The sequence below is a fragment of the Oncorhynchus clarkii genome, chromosome 12 (assembly GCF_045791955.1).
Source record: "Oncorhynchus clarkii lewisi isolate Uvic-CL-2024 chromosome 12, UVic_Ocla_1.0, whole genome shotgun sequence".
Classification (NCBI taxonomy): domain Eukaryota; kingdom Metazoa; phylum Chordata; class Actinopteri; order Salmoniformes; family Salmonidae; genus Oncorhynchus; species Oncorhynchus clarkii.
This window is the reverse complement of record NC_092158.1, coordinates 39,612,443-39,636,417: the sequence shown is the minus strand read 5'-3', so window position 1 is coordinate 39,636,417 and position 23,975 is coordinate 39,612,443. Positions and strand designations below refer to the sequence as shown.

General features: G+C 42.2%; 1 protein-coding gene across 1 annotated transcript in view; it reads right to left on the bottom strand.

Moving 5' to 3' along the window:
- Positions 1 to 335: 335 nt before the first annotated feature.
- Positions 336 to 23,975, bottom strand: part of LOC139423174 (G protein-activated inward rectifier potassium channel 2-like) — a 111,154-nt gene continuing 87,514 nt past the window's right edge. Inside the window, exons 2-3 of the mRNA XM_071174895.1 lie at positions 23,041 to 23,967; positions 336 to 691 (exon numbers count right to left, since the gene is read on the bottom strand). Of these exons, the coding sequence (XP_071030996.1) occupies positions 336 to 691; positions 23,041 to 23,967 (1,283 nt within the window). The remainder of the gene's footprint in view (positions 692 to 23,040; positions 23,968 to 23,975) is intronic.

Below are 23,975 nucleotides of genomic sequence, written 5' to 3'. Positions count from 1 at the left end.
TATAGGTTTTAATCTTTGAATAAAAAAAACGAAATAATATTAATTGATATCTTCAAGAAAAAAACGATGTTATCAAAACATGCAATTACAGAGCTTTTCAGTCCAGCCATTGTCATGTACCATCTATCTTTGGGGGGCAAATGACCTCTTTAGGGCTAAAGCTGTCCTTGTTGTAGGGTTCCTAGGACCAGACCATCCTTGAACACAGGTTCCCCATTTTTCTGCCTTGGCCCTGACCTTTGACCTGGGACCAGCTCACCTGGTCAGACAGCCATGAGGAGTAGAGACACCACAGTAAGCCCCACACAGCCCCTCTGGCCTAAGTTCTCTCCCCTCTACACTTTGGACTCGCTCTCTATATTAGCAATGTCACCGTTCCTCTCTGTCTGCTCCTCTAGCCCCTCTTCCTGGGTTACCAGTGTAGTATGCTTCTTCTCGCGGCCCTCGGGCTCCAGCACCCCCTGCTGGCTGAGCTTGCTGGCCACAGACCAGGTGAAGGGCAGGTGGATGCGACAATTCATCTCAGCCAGCTCTCTGGCGCTGCAGCTGGGGGTGTTGGTCTCGTGGATGTCGTGAAAGCTGTTGTAGTCCACCTCGTAAAAGCCATCCTCCAGGGTGAGCACCGGCATGAAGCGGTAGCCCCACTTTATCTCGCTGGTCACATACGAACTCCTGGCCTGGCAAGTCATCCCTGTGGGGACAGAGAGAAGACGGAACTTAGCCTCCTCTAGAGTTGACAAAAAAAGTTGTCTAGTTGTGGAAATGACTCATTCAATGTTAGAGTCATTACAACATAATGACACAGGTCTACTAGCACTTTATGAGAAATAATGTTATATCATGTTATCATGTCATTGTTAGGTGTTAGTATCGGCGATCTCTGGCTGGGGCCGTATGTGTTGGGAGTGAGTAAGTTATTAAATGTCAATACAGTTGGACACTATAGCTGTGGAAAACTGAGCACTCAGTAATATATACAGCACCTATCCAGTCCACCCAACACTCAGGAAGGGTTGGTATATTGAACATACTGTACAGAGACTATTAATAACTCTTAATTATGAACATAGCCACTAACCATTTTACCTTTCATGCAGCAGTACATTGTAATTGTACCTCAAGCACTTTGCCCAGATGTTATTGTCACATTAGAAGGAATGGCGCTGCTAGGCTCTGTGTGAAGTCGTCCTCTAATATATTTCTCAAGGAAAACAGCTTTCTCACTACTTAATCATTTGTTGGGTCAAATATAATGACATGTTAATAATTACTCTAGAAAGTGTCTGAATTCCTTGCCTCATTACAACAGAAAGCTACATTCTTAGAGAACAGAATTAGAGACATTTCAAGTTGGCAGTTAAAAATATTTTTTCACGTATAAGGAGAACTGTTTTAGAAGGGGAACTTCTAAAACATTAGATGAAAGACTTTAAACAGTAATTCTTACACAAGAAGAAGAGCCATTAATCATTAACCTCCTTTTGCCTACAGCTGTGAGTTGAGTTTTTTTTTCTGATCCGTCAGGTTTCATAAGACATCCTAATAAGAAACCGTTAAACTAACACTGAATGGCAAGCAATGTCCCTTTGACACGTGCAATGCTGCAGGGCATCAAAATGGCACAATTATTGAGATTTAAAAATATTTATAAAGTGGAGGGAGGTCAACAAGGCAATGAACATGCGATTAAAAAAATAATTGGTGTTTTGGAGCAAATCCATCAACAGGATATTGAGTAAAGCGAAGAGACGGTATAAAGGACTATATCGTGTGTGTGTGTGTGTGTCTGTATCATGGTAGGGGAGGAAGGACTGGTACATCTCGTACTGCAGTTTAATTTGGCTGATGATGCTGAAAATGTGCAGCTCCAATGAGCAGCTGGTGCGCTGCAGAAAGGATATGGCGTACCTTCAGGGCTCCAGCAGCATGGATGCTGAAGAAAGCCTGCTGCTATGAGGTCTAACACATAGGTTTCTAAAACTACAAGCCAGCCCAAAAAAGTATGAATTTACAGAAAATGTAAAAGAAGTGATATAATTATTCTGCTTGGAAAGAAACCATTACAAAATGTTGTTTTCTTTCATGTCAGACCCTAAATTCCAGGCCGCACAGTACAACACACGCATTTCATGGGCTAAAACATTTCAATAATGTTTTCATTGAAGACATCCAGGGGGTGGAATTGAATATACATACAGTTGAAGTAGAGGGTTTACAGACACTTAGGTTTGAGTCATTAGAACTAGTTTTTCAACCACTCCACAAAGTTCTTGTTAACAAACTATAGTTTTGGCAAGTCGGTGAGGACATCTACTTTGTGCATGACACAATACATTTTTCCAACAATTGTTTACAGACAGATTATTTCACTTATAATTCACTGTATCACAATTCCAGTGGGTCAGAGGTTTACATACACAAGTTGACTGTTCCTTTAAACAGCTTGGAGAATCCAGAAAATGATGTCATGGGTGCAGAAGCTTCTGATAGGCCAATTGACATAATTTGAGTCAATTGGAGGTGTACCTGTGGATGTATTTCAAGGCCTACCTTCAAACTCAGTGCCTCTTTGCTTGAAATCATGGGAAAATCTAAAGAAATCAGCCAAGACCTCAGAAATTTTATTTTAGACCTCCACAAGTTTGGGTCATCCTTGGGTTTTCCAAATGCCTGAAGATACCACGTTCATCTGAAATGCCTGTTCTTCCAAAAGTCTATCTCCTTCCTAGGGAATCACATTTCCACATCAGGGGTGGAAATGGAAAGTGACCGCATTGCAACCATGCGTAATTGGCCGACTCCTACCACGGTTAAGGAGGTGCAGTGATTCTTAGGGTTTGCCAACTACTACCGGAGGTTTATCCGGGGTTTTGGTCAGGTAGAGGCTCCCATTATCTCACTGCTGAAGGGGGGCCCAGTGCGCCTGCAGTGGACAGCTGAGGTGGACAGGGCTTTTAGTCACCTGAGGGCTTTGTTTACCTCGGCTCCTGTGCTGGCCCATCCGGATCCCTCTTTGGCGTTCAAAGGGGAGGTGGACGTGTCCGAGGCTGGAATAGGAGTTGTGCTCTATCAGCGCTTGGGTACGCCACTGAAGCTCCGCCCTTGTGTCTTCTTCTCGAAGAAGCTCAGCCCGGTGGAGCGAAACTATGACGTGGGGGACTGGGAGTTGTTGGCTGTCGACACGGTCTTGAAGGCGTGGAGAATGTCTGGCAGACACATAACCACACAGTTTGCTCATCCTGCTGTGGATACATGTGTTAATGTGTTTGTGTTGCGTACTGCACAGCCCTCATATGACGGAACAGGTCAGCCGTGAAAATGGCCACAAGCTGTTCCTGATTCGCATCATGCCTTCCACAACCTTTCGACCTCTCCCCTTTCACCCAGAACATTCTCCTTTATGCCACTGCTGCTTCGGCTTATACAGGCCCTTGGGCTGAATGACAGGGCACCGCTCCGATTGTCCGTCTGCTATTACTTCAGCCGAGCATGCAAAACAGGCCACTGACCCAATAACACACAGTGCATGGTACACTCGAACAATTATTAAACTTTGAGTCTGGCCTCACAAAGTTCACATCTCACCTCTTTTTCCAAAGTATAGTACCTTTAAATTATGGCGGGAGGGAGTGAATTGATGGTTTCAAATGTCACCTGTGGTACCACCTGTCCACGTTGGTAAATCTGGTCTTGTATTTAGTCTACACAATATCAACTACTCACCTTCAACTTTCCCAAAACAATGACTTCCCTTGAATCTCCCATTTATCTCAAACATTTTAGAAAAAGCTGTTATGTAGCAACTCACTGCCTTCCTGAAGACATAAATTACGTATATGAAACGCTCCAGTCTGGTTTAAGACTCCGTCATAGTACTGAGACTGCACTTGTGAATGTGATGAATTACCTTATAATGGTGTCAGACCAAGGCTGTTTATCTGTCCTCGTGCTCCCATATTTTAAGTGCCGCTTTTGACACCATCAATCACCACATTCTTTTGGAGAGATTGGAAACCCTAATTGGCCTACACGGACAAGTTCTTGCCTGGTTTACATCTTATCTTTCGGAAAGATATCTCTGTGGATGGTTTGTCCCCAAAGGTTCGTTTTAGGACCGCTATTGTTTTCATTATATATTCACCATATATTCTACCTCTTGGTGATGTCATTAGGGAACGCAATGTCAACTTTCACTGCTATGCAGACGATACACAGCTGTACATTCTGGTTAAACATGGTAAAGCCACAACATTTGCTAACCTGGGAGCCTGTGTTTCAGACATAAGGAAGTGGATGGGGCATTTTTAAAAACTTTTAACCTCAGACAAAACAGAGATGCTAGTTCTAGGTCCCAAGAAACAAAGAGATCTGTTTGATCTGACAATTCATCTTGATGGTTGTACAGTCTTCTTGAATAAAACTGTGAAGGACCTCTACGTTCCTCTGGACCCTGATCTCTCTTCTGACGAACATATCAAAAATATTTAAAGGGCAGCTTTTTTTCGTAACTGCAACACGCTGATCTGTTTCACCTGTCTTTGTGATTGTCTCCACCCCCTCCAGGTGTCTCCCATCTTCCCCATTATTCCCAGTGTATTTATGTGTTCTCTGTTTGTCTGTTGCCAGTTCATTTTGTTTTTCTTCAAACCCACCATCGTATTCTCCTGTATTCTCTAGTTCCTGCTATCTAGGTTTCCCGGTTTTGACCATTTTGCCTGCCCTGACCATGAGCCTGCCTGCCGTTCTGTACCTTGTAACACCTCCCTGGATTACTGACTTGTGCCTGCCCTGCCTTGAACCTGAGCCTGCCTGCCGTTCTGTACATTTCGGACTCTGCTCTGGAATACTGACCTCTGCCTGCCCTTGACCTGTTGTTTGCCTGTCCCCCCTGTTTTTGTAATAACCTTTGTTACTTTTAAACTGTCTGCTTCTGGGTCTTCTCCTGAGCCTTGACAGTAATATTGCAAAAATCACAACATTTTGTCCAAAAATTATGCAGAAAAGCTAATACTTCTAGATTAGACTACTGCAGTACTCTACACTCTGGCTACCTAGATAAAGAATAAATAAACTTCAGAATCTTGACTAGATTCTGCTAGAATCTTGACTAGAACCCCAAAATGTTATCATATTACTCCAGTGCTAGCCTCTACACTGGCTTCCTGTTAAGGCTATGGTTGATTTCAAGGTTTTACTGCTATCCTACAAAGCATTACATGGACTAGCTCCTGCCTATCTCTATACTTTTGTCCTGCCTTACATACCTACACATACCCTACGTTCACAAGCCTCCTTATTATTGTCCCTAGAATTCCTAAGCAAACAGCTGGAGGCAGAGTTTTCTCCTCTGGAGCAACATTTTTATGGAATGGTCTGCCTATTCATGTGAGAGACGCAGACTCTGTCTCAACCTTTAAATCTCAACTGAAGACTAATTTCTTCAGTAGATCCTATGATTGAGTACAATCTGGCCCAGGGGTGCAAAGGTGAATGGCAAGGCACTGGAGTGATGAACTGCCATTGCTTTCTCTGCCTGGCCGGCTCCCCTCTCTCCACTGGGATTTTCTGCCTCTTACCATATTACGGAGGCTGAGTCACTGGCTTCCAAATAAATTAAAAGCAAACTAGTACTAGTTCTCTTCCATGCCGTCCCTAGGAGGGGTGCGTCACATCTGCCAGGCTTTTTTCCGCTATACTCAACTTGAGTGGGTTGAGTCACTGACGTAACCTTCTTGTCCGATTTTGCGCCCCCCCCCCCTCATGCTCATGCGGTGGAGAAGATTTTTGTGGGCTACAGTCAGCCTTGTCTCAGGGTAGTAAGTTGGTGGTCTGTTGATATCCCTCTAGTGTTGTCCGGGGGTATCGTCTGACAGTGCCACAGTGTCCCAACCCCCCCCTGTCTCAGCCTATAGAATGTATGCTGCAATAGTCTATGTGCCAGGAGCATGGGTCAGTCAGTCTGTCCTATCTGGTAAAATTCCCCTGTCTTATCTGTTGTCCTGTGTGAGCTTAAGTATGCTCCCTCTAATTCTACCATCTCTCTCATTCTCGCTTTCTCTCTCTCTCTCTCTCTCTCTCTCTCTCTCTCTCTCTCTCTCTCTCTCTCTCTCTCTCTCTCTCTCTCTCTCTCTCTCTCTCTCTCTCGCTCTCTGTCTCTCTTTCTCTCCCCTCCTGGAGTACCTGAGCCTAAGGACCATGCGTCAGGGCTACCTGGCCTGATGACTCCTGGATGTCCCTGTCCCCAGTCCACCGGTTCGTGCTGCTGATCCAGTTTCTGATGTTTTTCCTGTGGCTATGAAACCCTGACCTGTTCACCAGACGTGCTACCTTGTCGTGCTGCTGCTCCAGTTTCAACTGTTCTGCCTGCGGCTATGGAACTCTGGCCTCACCGGATATGCTACATTGTCCCGGACCTGCTGTTTTCTACTCTCTCCCTTCTTCTCTCTCCCTCTCTCTCGCTCTCTCTCCCTCTTTCTCTCTTTCTCTACCGCAACTGCTATCTCGACCTCTGAATGCTCAGCAATGAAAACCCAACTGACATTTACTCCTGAGTTTGAGTTTGAGTTTATTTTTATTTTTACAGGGACAGTGCACATTAATCAACGTTTCAGTAAAAGTGCCGGTTTTAGCCAGCCGGCTAATTTTCAACCGCAGTCCCTGGGCAGGTTATTAAAAACAATTACAATATAGACAATAGCAGCATAGAACAAGCAAGACATAGCAACATAGGACAAGCAAGACATAGCATACAGAGCAACATAGGACAAGCAAGACGTAGCATACAGACAGAGCAACATAAAACAAAAAGCAGCAAGACAAAATTCATAAAAGCAACAAAGTGTTTCCACACCTCACAAGCTACAGACAACAGACAACATGGAAAGCGGCAACACACAGCTAGGGACCATGTTCACAAATCTGATTGACCTTTAGCCATGTCTTCAAGCATTTTGTGAAAGTGTGATATGTGGTGCAGTTATGTGTGTCTGATGGCAGTGTATTCCAGACATGGGAAGCTCTCACAGAGAATGCAGATTTACTAAAGGTGCTTTTCCTTAAGGGAACTATACAGTCACCTCTCATGGCAGACCTTGTGGATCTGCTGCCATATGTCTGGGTTTTCTGTTTAACAAAAATGTTGAGTGGAGGGGGAGCCAGGCCATTAAGGATCTTGAATACAAGACATGCGTCGGTGTATTGCACAAGATTTTCCCAACTCAAGAGCTCATGCTTTCTAAGAATGTGACAATGATGATGGCTATTGGGCTTCCTATCAAGCACTTTGAGAGCCTGTTTGTAGACAGACTGAATAGGTTTTAATGTTGTACAGCAAGCTTGGGCCCAACTAGTCAAGCAGTATGTTAAGTGGGGGAGTATCATAGTTTCGAAGTACAGTTTTGCTACCTCTGTAGTCAAACAATTTCGTATAAATCGGAAATTAGCTAGGTTGAATTTGGTTATTTGAATTACTTTTTTCACATGCTTTTTAAAAGAGAGGTTGGAATCAAGTATGATGCCAAGGTACTTAAAATCGGATACCACCTGGAGCTTCTCCCCTGACACATAGACATCTGGCTCAGTAGCATCTGTTGCCCTCTTTGTGAAGAACATGCAAACAGTTTTTTTCACATTGAGATGCAAACACGAGTCACTGAGCCACTTTGTAACCTGGACCATTACAGTAGTGAGTTCTTGTGCAGCTTGTTGTTTGCTCTTTGCATGCACATATATCACTGTATCATCTGCATACATTTGAACTTCAGACCCAGTACAGACAGAAGGCAGATCATTAATGTACAGGCTGAACAGGAGGGGCCCCAGTATTGACCCTTGGGGCACGCCCACATCATAGCTACGAGTGGGCGACAGCTCATTGCTCACTCTGACACACTGAGTTCTGCCTTCAAGGTATGATTTCATCCATCTCAAGGCATCAGGGGAAAAGTTGAACTTGGACAATTTTGTGATGAGAATCTCATGGTTAACAGTATCAAAAGCCTTCCTTAGATCCAGAAACACAGCCCCCACAACACCCCCTTTGTCCATCTTGGACTTCACATTTTCCAGAAGAAAGCAGTTGGCCGTTTCTGTGGAGTGTTTCGCTCTGAAGCCAAACTGCATGGAGTGTAATGTGAAGGGGCTGTTGTTGAGGTGGGCAATCAGTTGTTCTGCTACACACTTTTCAACAACCTTTGACACCACAGGTAGTATACTAATGGGCCTGTAGTTACTCACGTCAGCAGGGTCGCCTGATTTAAAGATGGCCGTTATTATGGCCGACTTCCATACCCTTGGAAACACACCGAGACCAATAGATGTGTTGGTGACCTTAGTAATGGGGCCAATGAGTGACTCTTTGTAGTTTTTAAGAAAGGTAGAGTCCATCCCAAACACATCTTTGGCTTTAGAGTTCTTTAGTGAGCTAATCACCTTGTTCACCTTTGACTCAGAAACCTCCCTTATGATGAAGACAGGTTGAGTGTCATTCACTAGCACTGGGCCCAGGAAACAAATGGAGGGGTTCTGTGTCAGTGCCCTGACAGAGTCAATAAAGTAGGAATTGAAGGCTATTGCTATTTCGACTGCATCCTGTGTTAGATTGTTATTCACCATGATTTCTAGTCTTTTTGCAGTGTTACTATGGTCTTTCCCTGTTAACTTTTTTAGATTCTCCCATATCAATTTAGAATTTCCCTTTGCTTCACCAATTATGTTAATAAAGAAGTTTGCCTTGGCCTGTCTAATTTCTTTCATCACCGTATTTCTCAACATGGTAAACCTACGTCTGTCATGCTCTAATTTAGATTTTAGGGCTATTTTTAGAGCATAATCTCGTTCTTTCATCAATTTCCAGATTTCTCCATTTAGCCAAGGAAGAGTGCTCTTTTGGCCAGGTTTGGATTTGATTTTCTTTAGGAAGCCATTTATTGTAGTCTGGATTGTGGATAGAAAAACCTGACTATCAGCTTCCACGTCTGTATAGGACAAGAGATCATTCCAGTTTATTCCCTTAATTGCTTTTTCAAAATAGTTTAATTCACTCTTAGGTATTCTGAGTTGATCCGGCTTTCTAACAGTAGAGAGGTTAAACCTGCTCTTAGACAGCTTTCTGGCTATAAGTGTCAGATTGTGATCAGATAGCCCAGTAGGTGCTGACCTGTTGCACCCTTTACAACCACAGTCATTATTATTTGACCCTGCTGGTCATCTATGAGCGTTTGAACATCTTGAAGAACGATCTGGCTTTAATGGTCATTTACTCTTATAATCTTCACCCGGCACAGTCAAAATAGGACTGGCCACCCCTCAAAGCCTGGATCCTCTCTAGGTTTTTTCTTAGCTTCCTGCTTTTCTAGGGATTTTCTCCTAGCCATCGTGCTTCTACAGTACATCTGCATTTGTGCTGTTTGGGGTTTTAGGCTGGGTTTCTGTATAAGCACTTTGTGACATCTGATGATGTAAAAAGGGCTTTATAAATAAATGTGATTGATTGATTGCCTGACACCTGTAGTTACCTCAACATATAGAGATTAGAAAGACTGATGCCTTGTGCACTCATGCCTGGTGCGTGTCCCCATCTGTCGGGGCATTGGGGGACACATAGTAAACTGGTTGCACAAATATGGAGAGCACACTATTGAAATTCAAGAATTACCAGGAGCAGGACATCACAGCGAGGAAGATTAAGACGTTTGAGCAGCACTCCAATGACTATGAACAAAATGAGGTGTATCTGTAGAGAGGGAATCCACATCGAGGACATGCAGTGATGTCAGAGACTACCCAAAACAGGTTACCCTACCTCCACACTTAAGTGCATCTTCTCTTGATGCAGATTCAGATTACAGCTATGATTCCCATGGGAGTGGATCTTTTTTAGGACGCAAGCGAGGGGGAAGAGGATACCCTCAATGGCCCGACAGGGGTCAGCAGCACCGCAGATGTGGAAGAAGTGTAGGAGGGGCAAGAAGAACAGAGGAGCAAGGCTGCAATTGGACACGCAGTCAGAATGCCTGAGTGTGATTAACCTTTCTTCACGTCCCATCATCACTTCATGTGAGTTGGCGTTGAGTAAGGGTTTATCTTTCATCCCCACTGCATCATGTAATGACTTTGACACCACAATAGAATTTCAGAAATTATTTCCAAATGTGGATGTGTCAAGTATGGGTGAGACCAGTGTTCAGACTATGGGTGACACAATAGAGAATGACATTTCCACCAGAACGAATACCCCGTTTTGAGCCAAATCCACCTTTTTTCGGCCAGATACAGAAATCCCTCCCTAGAAACATACTGCAGATTGGTGGAAAAAGATGTCTCAGATTTTGAATATTAAAGTGAGAATACAGAGTCTGCAATAATCTCCCTAAACAGAGACAAGCATTGGATGTTTTAAAAAATGATTCCACTTTGATAGTACGTAATTGCTGACAAGGGCGGAGCTGTGGTGTTGTTAAACCGTGATGACTATGTGAATGAGATCTGGGGACAATTGAACACCACCACTTTCTATCAAAAATTGTCACGTGACCCCACACCACTGTTCAAAGAAGAGATTCACTGCAAGCTAAAGTCTCTTGTGGAAAGTGGAGACATTATGCAAAAAGAATATGAGTTCATGAAAGTAGTATATCCAGTCATTAGCTTTATTCATGCCTTACTAAAATACACAAACTACTGGATAAGCCACCAGGGAGACCTATTGTGGCCTCCATTGGCTCATTGACTGAAAATATTTCTGCTTTTGTAGATTTCTTTCTAAAAACCCATTGTGGTGTCACTCTCACCCTATTACGGGCAAGGCCATTAAGATTAAGGGCATCATGTTCCACAAAAAAATTGCTATACCTGATCAAGTGTATTTGTGGTCTATGCTATGTAGGAAAAACAAAACGAGCTCTGAAAACAAGGATAGCAGAACACAGGAGTAATATCAGGACACCCGGGGAAACCCGGTGGCCGCGCATTTCATGGAGGCTCGTCACACCATTAGCTCTTTGAGACACATTGGCATCGAACATGTTAAGACTCCTAGCAGGGGGAGAGATACTGATCATTTATTATTGAGAAGAGAATTGTATTGGATTCACCATTTGTGTACCATGTCTCCTAGAGGTCTGAACCAAGAGTTTGATATCAGACCATTTCTTACATGAATATGTCACTTTAATTTGTCTTGCCTTCCAGGTAACCCACTTGGTCATTTTGTAAATATATATTATTTTCTGGAACTACTACATGTACCCATCTCATTGTTATTAAATTATTAGAGGTACACAAATTGCTTTTGCACCCACCATGCGTCATGTCCGCAATGGTCATGTGAGGTGAAATGTGTATATTTTGGGATGTGAGCACTCAATTTGTTTGACCTGATGAAGATCCGTTTCGGATCGAAACGTTGTCAATAAATCAGTGAATTTGGAGCTTTAACAGTGTGCGGGCCTTCTTGTTCTTTAATAGTATTCTTTATTAGCCCAGCACCTATGTTTTGAAGGATGTGCTTATGACCACAAACTTTTCTATGCATTTTGAGTCTGCCAGAAAGTAGTTACGGCAGTCAGTCAACCCACAAAAACCCTTCCGTCCCCCTCCTTTTACAAATGCAGCCTGCCCCTTCGCAAACAGTCATTATCAAATTAGACAAAATGGCAGAATACTGTGTGCCCCCTTCTGCCCAAAGCCCTTCACACCTGGGGGGTTTGGGTCAGAGTGAAAAGTGCATCACCTTTTTCTAAATGTTGAGCTAATTACAAGGGTCAGACAAAAGGCAGTAATTGCTTTGGGAAAGTAGTATTGGAGGGGAGTAGCTGTAGTTATTGTTTAGTCTACATGCAAGATTAGTTTACCAACATGTACAGGTGGTACCACAGATGACCTTTTAAGCCATCAAACCACAGAATGCCAAGACGAGGACAAAGGGGCCAGCCCCCTCCCCCAATTCAAATACATTATTTTACCCTTTGTTATTCTTTGACACCAGTCATGACAACATTTCAAGAGAGAGTTGACAACCACTGTTCCCTACCTTAACACAAAGCAGCACAAGGCACACGTATCTCCACCTGCATTGTCATTAGAGGGTTTATATATTCAGTGACAGAATTTGAGACAACCATGTACCACATGGCAACACCATATCAAAGTATTGGCCATATCAAAAACAATTAAAGTAGAACTTGTGCAGTACAATAAATCTTTGTCTGTAAGAACAAAGTCCTCGCCTAAAATAAAGCTACCACCCATGTGCAGAGTTGGTGGAACATAATAACTAATAGCTATTGGCTGGTGTGGCCTGCTGTTTGGATAATACTGCTTAAAGGGAAACCCCACTCAAAAGCTGTCACACCCTAATCTGTTTCACCTGTTCCTGTGATTTTATTTCTCTTCGTTTATTAAAATTTTTACAGGGACAGCGCACATTAATCAACGTTTCAGTGAAAGTGCTGGTTTTAGCCAGCCGGCTAATTTTCAACCGCAGTCCATGGGCAAGCTATTAAAAACATTGTTGATTGTCTCCACCCCCTCCAGGTGTCGCTTATTTTACCCAGTGTATTTATCCCTGTGTTTCCTGTCTCTCTGTGCCAGTTTGTCTTGTATGTTAGTCAAGTCAAGCAGTGCGGTTTTCCCGTTTTGCCTTTTGCTTTTCTCTTTTTGATAGCCTTCCCGGTTTTGACCCCTGCCTGACTCTGGACTATTTTCCCGCCTGCCTGCCCTTCGGTACCTTTTGGACTCTGAACTGGTTTTGACCTTTTTACCTGTCCACGACCATTCTCTTGCTTTACCCTATTGGATTAATGAATATTGTAAGACTCCAACCATCTGCCTCCCGTGTCTGCATCTGGGTCTCGCTTTGTATCATAAAAAAAACTATATTTGGGGTATTTTGTTCATTAGTATTTTGTTTATTAGTACCGGCAGTCAAGTTTTTAAGATATTGTCAAGTATGCCAGCAGTTAAGTTTTTAAGATATTGGACTTAAAAAGCTAAGTGTCTCTGGCCACGTCATCATGATTATGCAAAATGCAGAGAGATCATTCAAGTTTCACCCTCTCTCTCTCTCACTCTCTCTCTGTCCATCTTACATGGGCACACTTCAGTTGCCATGGCAACCTCACAAACCACCGCAAATGATTGTATGGTTGCTTAGAGAAAGCAATAGAAGCAGGAGGAGGGAGGACTGTCTTCTCCTTATGTTCCAACAACAAGATGGGGAATTAGCCATGTCTGCAGCCCTGTGTTCATGTCTAACTGGAATATTCACAGTACTGTAGACACATATACTGTAGAATAGGATACAGAGAGCACTGCTCTAAAGTATTACCTGTATAATCATTTGGTGTGTGCTTATATTTGTCCTATTTCAAACAAGTGTGTATTATACACATTTCAGAATTGGAAATGTTATTTTTGCATATTCAAACTCTCCCTGGGCCACCCTCAGCAATTAGTGTTAAGTGATTTGCTGAAGGGCACATAAACAGATTTTTCACTGTCGGCTCGGGGATTCAAACTAGCAACCTTTCAGTTACTAGCCCAATACTCTAACCGCTAGGTTACATGCTGCCAGTAATGTGCAGTCAAGGTAGGCAGGGTAGGTGAAAATAAATGAAAAAGGAACTGTAATGAAAAATAAATATACCTTTTATCAATAATTTTGCTTTGTTTTTTCTGCATGATAAAATTGATTTCGGAACTAGTACAAATTAGTGGTGATCTGGTACAAAATGCTCATGGAGGCCAGGGGAAAGGCAACCTGCTTTTCTTCCACCCTTCAAACTCCAAACTACCTTATACTGCCTACTAATGGACACATAAAAAAGCAGCCAGAGAGCTTCACTGCCTTTCATGTGAACATTTAGCAACCCATTTAGAGACTGGGTTGGTCTATGATGGAATTTTCAATAAATCTGACGCGCTCTTCCGTGTTCTGCAGAACAAAGAGATGGATATGGGTTTCTGCCTTACAGCGACACAATGAAAGCACTAGAACGGCAGCGACAAGATTTTGAGAGTTTCTATGAGCGATTTGAGCCGAAATGCAATGAACTGGGCCTGGCAGAATGCAAAACTCATAGTAAACAGCAGATCAGAGTAAATATCAATGTTCAGCTGAGAGCCAGGTTTGAGCACTTTGGTGAACTTAATTTCCTTGGCTTAGTGGACTGAATTGTTTTTTAAACAATGTCACAAAAGTTCGACACAGCAAACGAGAGCCTGTAAAATATGCCACGTACTTAGATTTCGTTTGAGTTAAGGCTGATCTTGTCGGATTGTACAGTAAAAATGTTTTGAGACAAATTGGACAGCTCCTCAGCTTTTTGTTCCAGTATGACCTGACACAGACTGTCCCCAAGGCAACAAAGTTACTGCAGCTGGTCCTCACTATACCAGCCACAACAGCATCCGTTGAGAGGTCATTTTCTGCATTGAAATGAATGAAGATATACAGTCGAAACCAGACCGATCAAGGACAACTCCCATCCCTTGCCATCATCTCCATCTCATCGAGACTGAGACACTTTTAACACTGAGGGCCAACAGGGAGCATTTTTACAGTTCCACCACTGATGTCTTTACCCAGAAAGATAGACGGTTGGACTTCGTTTACAAGTAAGTGCAAGTGTTTATTTACAGTAGCGCTGTAAACTAAATGGGTGTACCATTTAAACTGGCCGGTGAGTGTATATCTCAGTCAATAGAAAGTGCCTACCGGCCTGTTGTGTTGGTACCCGAGGTATAGTAAACCTGAGATATTAACCACTGGTATTGATTTGAGTGTTGAGAAAAGGGCAAAATGCAGCAAACCAGAAGCCTGCTTCTATATTGTATCTCTACACTCTTTATTTCCACATCATCAGTCCATCCACTTACCGAAGACTGTGTGAATGTTTGAAACAGTTGACTGTTTGACTGAATGACCGCTGAGACATTGAAGCCACACAATCCCATTCTAACTTTCTGTAACGTATTTACTATGGGTACAACAAAATTTAACCAGAAACATCAACCAACCTATCACAAGAACCTGTCTGCTATTCCTATAACTCAGTGCTTGTGGCCATACATGTGCTTCCCATGTTTTCTGAGAAGGAGAGTAATGACAGAATAATGTTCACGGCTACATCAACATGATGTAAAAGCTATCAGGCCTCCGCTCATCTGAGGAGCAATAGCCAATTGATTTTGTAGCTTCCATTATATTGTTCACTGCTATAATCCATCATTATGTTATGAATGAACATATATTATGCAGCCAATGTTGCTTGCTGTGGTAATCTCTCAGAGAAACATAGACTGTAACAGATGTATGTTCATTGAACCGACTCGAAAATAGTTTAACCACCACTTCATCATGTATACAGCGTGACCACTGGCTCCTGTCAGATTAAGCACTTGATGTCTGCCAGGCGTGCCATCTGACTACACTGCCTGTGCTGCAGCTAAGAATCTTGTCACTGAAAGCCACAAAGCTTAAAATATTTCTATCTGACTGGTTTATTCTGATACCAAATCTGACTATATTTGAACTATACATCTTTCTATTTACTTTATTGATTTGCTAGCTATATGGTATGCTAGGTACAGTATCAAAAATAAGAGTGAAAAATCAGCTTGGATGTCTAATGGCCTGCCGACTGCCACCCCAAAGTCAGCCAGCCAGTATAGCCATCCTCTCTTGGACATTTTAAACAGTTCAGAAACAACGGACTGCAGTATATTGGGAGCTAGATGATACACCAGAGCCAATCAGTCAACTCCTTAACACTGTGGGTCCTCAAATAAGAGGGTAAACATATTTATTAACAGCTGATAAGGACCATTGGAAGATTAGAATGATCAAGCAATTCCTGCTGCTTCCATTTCTAAATGATCCCTCTCATCATTTTCTGAGAAACCTTTTGTTGTAAACGCCAGCAGACTTGAGAGAAGGAAAATGTTCATTGTGAAAAGCTGTTATTTTTTAAGAGAGAATGTAATGCACATTTTACAACCCACATAATTACATTGGTATTTTATTGCCGTTTTATCATCAAAGTGCTGATATGATTTAAACCAACAGTGGCTATATCAAATAAAAAATTACAATTGTAAAAGAACAAAACAATAGGCGCAGACGTTTCCCCTTTCAAAATACAGGTTGACATTTATTGACATGATTCTTATACAGGAGGCAAAAGCTGAGCGATTTCCTCTAGATACTTGATTGGACAGCTGCAAAGTCAACATTGTGTCACGCCCTGACCATAGAGAGCCATTGTTTCTCTATGGTGTAATAGGTTAGGGTGTGACTAGGGGCTATTCTAGTTAATTATTTATATTCTAGTTAATTATTTCTATGTTGTATTCTAGTTTATTTTTTCTATATTGATGTTTTGTATGATTCCCAATTAGAGGCAGCTGGTAATCGTTGTCTCTAATTGGGGATCATATTTAAGTAGCTATTTTTCCCACCTGTGTTTGTGGGATATTATTTTGTGTTTGTGCATGTGCACCACGTAGTCACGTTCCGTTGTTCGTTTATTTGATTTATTTGATTTATTTGTTTTTGGCTCAAGTTTCACTTTGGAATAAATATGTGTAACTCAATATCCGCTACGCCTTGGTCCCGTTCTTACGACAACCGTGACAATTGGCTATATAGTATACAGTGCCCTGCAAAAGTATTCATCCCCCTTGCCGTTTTTCCTATTTTGTTGCATTACAACCTGTAATTTTACTGTATTTTTATTTGGATTTCATGTAATGGACATACACAAAATAGTCAAAATTGGTGAAGTGAAATGAAAAAAATACTTGTTTCAAAATATTTTACAAAATAAAAAATGGAAGTGGTGCGTGCATATGTATTCACACCCTTTGCTCTGAAGCCCCTAAATAAGATCTGGTGCAACCAATTAACTTCAGAAGTCACATAATTAGTTAAATAAAGTCCACCTGTGTGCAATCTAAGTGTCACATGATCTGTCACATGATCTCAGTATATATACACCTGTTCTGAAAGGCCCCAGAGTCTGCAACACCACTAAGCAAGGGGCACCACCAAGTAAGCGGCACCAAGAAGACCAAGGAGCTCTCCAAACAGGTCAGGGCCAAAGTTGTGGAGAAGTACAGATCAGGATTGGTTTATAAAAAAATATCAGAAACTTTGAACATCCCACGGAGCACCATAAAATCCATTATTAAAAAATGAAAGAATATGGCAACACAACAAACCTGCCAAGAGAGGGCCAGCCATGAAAACTCAAGGAGGGCATTAATCAGAGAGTCAACAAAGATACCAAAGATAACCTTGAAGGAGCTGCAAAGCTCCACAGCGGAGATTGGAGTATCTGTCCATAGGACCACTTTAAGCCATACACTCCACAGAGCTATGCTTTACGGAAGAGTGGCCAGAAAAAAGCCATTGCTTAAAGAAAAACATAAGCAAACACGTTTGGTGTTCGCCAAAAGGCATGTGGGAGACTCCCCAAACATATGGAAGAGGGTACTTTGGTCAGATGACACTAAAATTGAGCTTTTTGGACATCAAGGAAAATGCTATGTCAGGTGCAAACCCAACACCTCTCATCACACCGAGAACACATTGGCAGGGACTGGGAAACTGGTCAGAATTGAAAGAATGATGGATGGTGCTAAATATAGGAAAATTCTTGAGGGGAACCTGTTTCAGTCTTCCAGAGATTTGAGACTGGAATGGAGGTTCACCTTCCAGCAGGACAATGACCCTAAGCACACTGCTAAAGCAACACTCTAGTGGTTTAAGGGGAGCATTTAAATGTCTTGGAATGGCCTAGTCAAATCCCAGACCTCAATCCAATTGACAATCTGTGGTATGATTTAAGGATTGCTGGTAGGCATGTTACCACCAAAGTGGTAGGCATGTTGTGTAAATCAAATGATTCAACCCCCCCCAAAAAAATATTTTTTAATTCAAAGTTGTTAGGCAACAAAATAGTAAAAATTACAAGGGGGGTGAATACTTTCGCAAGCCACTGTATCATAAAAATGTATGAACACGAATGTTTATAAGGTTAGCAGTGTGGTTAATGTTAGGATTAAGGTAAGGGTTAGGTTTAAAATCTGATATTATGACTTTGTGGCTGTGCCATCAGAGCTGCCTCCAGTACATGAGTCATCCCAATATGCCAACCTGCTTTCAAAACAGCTTCGCTCATTTGACTAATTGACATGTATCTGCTCATATCGGCCACAAAGACAAGAAAGGAGGAAATTGGAAGACGGAGGAAAGGAATTGATTTGTTTGGCCTGCGCTCCAGAAACAAGCCAGAGAGCTACAGGATGAGTCAAGAAGCTGGGGACAGATAACTCTCAGAGCAGTTTCCTAGCAGGATCATTTCTAGTTTACTCTTTGACCCAACCTTTAAATGGGCCTGTTTTGAATGGATGCATTCAAGCTTCCATTATCAAATGCCCTTTTTCTTAGGATTTTCCTTCTGTTCTACAAAAAAACAACAGTATCAGCCCAGAAACTGCAGTGCAATGATTTCTCACATTACAGCAAGGCCAGACAAACTCTCACTGCACCCTGTGCGATTTAAAATAGAAAGTTGCAGTCAGACCTTCCCTGGAACACAATACAAAAATTGAATGTGATTTACAGACAAACAAGCACACTTCCTGCTTTGCATAATAATGTGCAACAAACAGACCTTACTCTTAGCTCAATTGTCTTACTCTTCAGCTCAAATCACACAAGCGCAGTTACACACCATACAGTACGACACCCTACACCCTGCAACTCTTAGGTACCTTTAGAACCGCTTTTCAGGGATGCCATCTACAGAAATATTGTTCCAGAAAAAATCTTGAATGCAAATGTCCTCAGTGTGTTAGCATTTTGTTGGCAAAAATGTTAAACAAGGCCCTGTGTTTTGAATGTGTGTGCACAGCCTCTGACAAGCTGCCAAATTCAATCGTGTCTATCCCTCTTCAGGGCTTCCCTGTTACAGTAGATCCCTGTGTGATGTGTTGCGTTGGAGCTGTGCAGTGAAAGGCCCTCTGTGCCTGATAGAGAGTGACTCACTCACATTAATGTTACCTCACTAACTCAACATGAGAATTCACAGGCCGAAGCACACGTGGAGACCTGCTTCTCACCCCATCAAGTCACTTAGCTGCTTTTCTGCTGCCTCTGAAAAGATAAAGTCACTCAGCCTTAGCAAATCCTCGCTGGAGCTCATTTGAAACAGTTTAAATTTATGAAGTGCGTGTTTATGTCTTGCTTCCAAGGTTTTGTTTTGTCTGAGTGAAAGTCAAGGAAACTCAAGGTAAACATAACCTTCAAAGAAAAATTAATTGAATTCCTCCCAACAACAGGATAAAATGGTATTCTAGCAAGATGCACAATACATCTGGTATCTGGACTGGAAATAATTAGTCTGGAATTCTGGAAAGGCATTGCACTTTATTTCAGTAACACACGGATGTCATGACGTTGCCCTATTTGGGTACAGCAAGCACCATCCCCCGCTTTCTGCTTCTACAACCAGACTGCTGTGGTCAGAGTGAGGTCGTAAATTCCTAGGGAAGACCCTGCCTCATGGCCACACAGTATAGAGATAGAGTGAAGTTTCATAGAGAACAAAGGAATTTCTTCCACCTCACAGAACTTGAGGTCCGAACAAATTTCATGTTCTGGAGAAGGTATAAAAGATCGGTGAAGAATCCAGCTACGAACTGGTCCGTTTGTTACAACTTGGGGAAACTCATGGGAGACGGTGCGGCCACATTACCATAACGCTGTTTATACAATAGCCTCAGATATGAGGTTTACATCTAATTTTTGTATAAGATGAATGAGTGAGTATGATACTGTTTGTAAAATTGTGTAATGTGATTTTGGACTGTTCAATGAAGGAAACTCCAATTCCCTTTTGAGTTTAACTAAATCAGAAGACCGCCCATGAACCCAGTTAGGGTCAGGCATCCTGGGACAGCCCTTTTCTGCAATTCCGAATAAAACCCAACTTTGAGAAATTCTCAGTAGACCATGTTTCTCTCAATCACGGGAGGACAAAGGTTGCAGACCATTGCTGAATCTTTGAACCATACCACGTGGTTAAACTCTTAGACTATTGATACCGACAGAATAAGAACAAGTCTTTGATATTAATTACTAGTCTGCTGCTAGGAATTTGGTATCATTGAACGCGAAGAAGGACAACCGCCGAAACATCCATTCTACAACAACATGAATGAATGTCGCTCTGAACTATCCCCTCAAACCACAACAGACAGAGAGAGAGAGAGAGAGAGAGAGAGAGAGAGAGAGAGGACGGAAACTCTCCAACAGAAACAAACTTTTCAACAGCGATTAAGACGACACACTGAGCGTAAATATATATATTGATTGCAATTGTTCCCGAATGAGTGAGCGTTCATGGGTAAAGGATTAGCATTTCAATTGTTATAATTATTAACTCTGTAGTGACTTCTTAGTCAACCCCCACTTCCCTTTTGTCTAACAATCTGCCATGCCGGTTTAGCCCACTAGGGCACATTCTCCTATCATTTCTTGTAACTATATTTACTTTGCCCCGACTTCCTAGTTAATTACAGTTACATGATTAATCAGTTTGATCGCGTAATACTAATTACAGAGAATCTTTGATAAAAACTAAGTCTTCAATTTAATGATAGTAAAGACATGCACTGAGGTCAAGCCAAATCAAATGCTGCAAAGCTAGACCAACCAACAAATAGCAATTTGAGGCAAGAAAAACATATTCACCTCACAATGGATACAATGAATACCTGTCTTGTGTGTAGGTTTGTGTTAAATAGTTTGTGTGTGTAATAAGTCTATGTTTTTTCATATAAATGCCAAAGGAAAGAAATCTGTGCTCTCTAACCTGTAACACCTGGCTGGCTGCACTGTGCCTCTTAGTTTTATTCCACACTGAACACTCTTTACTGCTTGTGTAATCAGGCAAAAGTGTCTGCAGACAGTGCTTACAATGGTCCATGTGGTTACACAACCAGGGATGCACCAGCCTTTTCCTATTGGTAATAACGTCTGATCTTTTTTTAACCTAACAAAAGGTTGTGGGGCAACCCCATGGTGCACATACAGGACTGGATTAATGCAGGGGTTTACTGGGGCTGAAGACCCTGGGGTCAGGCCCATGGGGGGCCCAAGAGGCAGCAAACAAATTTAGAAATAAAACATATAGACAGTATATATTATACAGTATATACAGTATATATTGGATATGTAGTATATATATATATATATATTTTTGTTTTGTTTTTTTACTGCAACCACAAACCACAGGAGGATTCAGGAGCAGGCTCTCAATGAGTATATACAGCCTGCTGCCGTTCTGGTAGATGGGTGGAGAGGAGGTAGGGGGCCCAAGTGGGTAACCGGGGGGCACTGCTTTGATTTTGTAACTGATTAATAAATATTAAATAAATCAACTGCATGATAAATGTGATAAAAGTATATATTTTTTATATATTTTTTATTATTAATATAATTTTTTATCCAACTATAGAAGCTCGCTCTCAATGTTCAAAATACACCAGATAGCATAATTTAGCCACAATAGTTTCTGAAAAATAACTGTGGATAAAATTATCACAAGCGTACAGGTAACTACCAGAATAAAGGAAACACCAACATAAAGTGTCTTAAAAGGGTGTTGGGCCACAATGAGCTGCCAGAACAGCAAGTGTACCTAAACCATGCCAGAAAAATGCACCCCACACACCATAACATAAACTTTGTATCCCTCATTTACTCAAGTGTTTCCTTTATTTTGCCTACAGTCGGGAAGGCCCGCAATTTGGGCAGCATTCACGCCAAATATACAGCTTGTTGCATTGTGGGAATAGACATATAATCCATAGAAGGGTTTTGGGGCCACTTACCCTGGTGTTAAAGTCATGGGTACACTAGCAACGGCTGCCAGTCCTGACTGTCTGGGAACTGCCATCTATGGAATATATTTCTATGGTTGGTTGCGGCTGTCTGTTTACCCTTTTCAAATTTCAAAATACCAATGCTGGAAAAACATAGTTTGGAAAGCAAAGGCCTACCGTTGAAAAGAGAAGAGTAATCTGTCTGTAGAACTAATATAATTTATTTTTCTCAACAACTCCCAATTTTTTGCAAACAGCAGCACTGTTTTTCAAAGTAGCTCATCTTGAGATAGGCTATTGCCAAGAGGAGCGCATCGGCCATTACCATGAGTAATAGCCTATGGTTTCTGCTGTGTGTTGCTTCAATGGCCTGGGCTATTGTTTGTTAGAATTCAAGACCAGTTTGATCTCAGTTTGTCAGAGTAGTCACTAATTCCAGTCATTTGTGTGGTATTAAAAAAGATTCAGCTAATGTCTTCTGTCATATAAATGACATAGAATTGCGTGAAATGCGTTTTTTAAAAGGCACATTTTTGGGTGGGAGACCCTGCTAACAAATGTTCCACATGTGTGGAAATCCTACAAATGCCTCTGCTCAACTGTAGCCTATGCCACATCGCAAATATTATTATGGCTTTATTATAAAAGTTGTTCTTCTTCAACAGTGAATTTACTATATAAAAAAAAAACCCAGGCCTATGATTTCATAATCTGGCCCTGTGCACATAAGGGCTGAATCTAGATTATTTTAATTATATCACATTGTCTGTTTTCCCTCATTCCTTTCAATGACTCCCTCTCAAACCTCAGTGGAAAACAAGGCAAGAAGAAAAGGAGAGGAGACAAGTACACATGAATTCATTATTATAATAAGAGATGAAACATCCTTGTTCACTTCTGCATAATCCATGAACTACTAATGCAAATCAGTGGTAACATATGACTGGACGATGAGCATGGTCTTTGCTACTGTATACAATTACTAGAATTATTGTCATAGCTAATACAACACCCACACACAAATTAAATATGTATTATCAAACTGCAGAAAAGTTTCAGTTTAACTATGTGAAATCTGCTAATAAGGAAACAAAGTGAAAGAAAAATTGGTTCATTAAACCTGTAATTTATATGTTTGATGCTGCTTACCTGTAGCCTCCACCATGCCCTCCAGAATGACCACGATCTCCAGGTCCTCTTTGTCCAGGTGGGCCTGGGAGATCTCCCAGAAGGGGCTGTTCTGGTTGATCTCATGACAGATGATGAGCGGGGACACCAGGAAGAGCCTGTCGTCCCCTGTGTCATAACCCACATTCATGTCTGTCTGGTTGAGGGGTATGAACTCCCCTTCCTTGGTCTGCTTGGACTTGATCAGCTTGGCCCTGATGGAGGCCTCCACGATGTGCGAGTTCCGAAGGTCCCCTACCCTGAACATCAGGCACAGCCGGCCATCCCTCATGGAGATGACAGTGTTGGTAGAGAATACCAACGTCTCCGCCCGCTTCTTGGGCTGCGAGATCTTAACAAACATGCAGCCCACCATGAAGGCATTAACTATGGACCCCAGCACCGACTGAATCAACAGCAGAAGGATCCCCTCTGGGCATTGGTCTGTTATAACCCTATAGCCATACCCTATGGTGGTCTCTGTCTCTATGGAGAAGAGAAAGGCTGAGACAAACCCATTGAGGTTATTGACACAGGGAGTCCACTGGTTGTCCCCTATGTGTTCCAGGTCACCACGAACATAGGCGATGAGCCACCACGCGAAGCCGAATAAAAGCCACGTCACTGTGTACACCAAGACAAAGATGAAGAGGTTGAACCTCCACTTGAGGTCCACCAGTGTGGTGAAGATATCCGTTAGGTACCGATAGGTCTCCTGGACGTTGCCATGGTGGACATTACACTTGCCGTCCTTACGGACGTACCGCTGAATCTTCCTCTTTGCTCGCACCTGGTCCCCCACCTGCTTGGGCAGGTCTTCACAGGCTTGCTTGGGGAGCTTGGCCTTTCGGATGGTGATTGCCGGACTCTCCACATCCTGCTCCATTGGGGCTTTAGAAGGAGTCAAGCCTACAGGG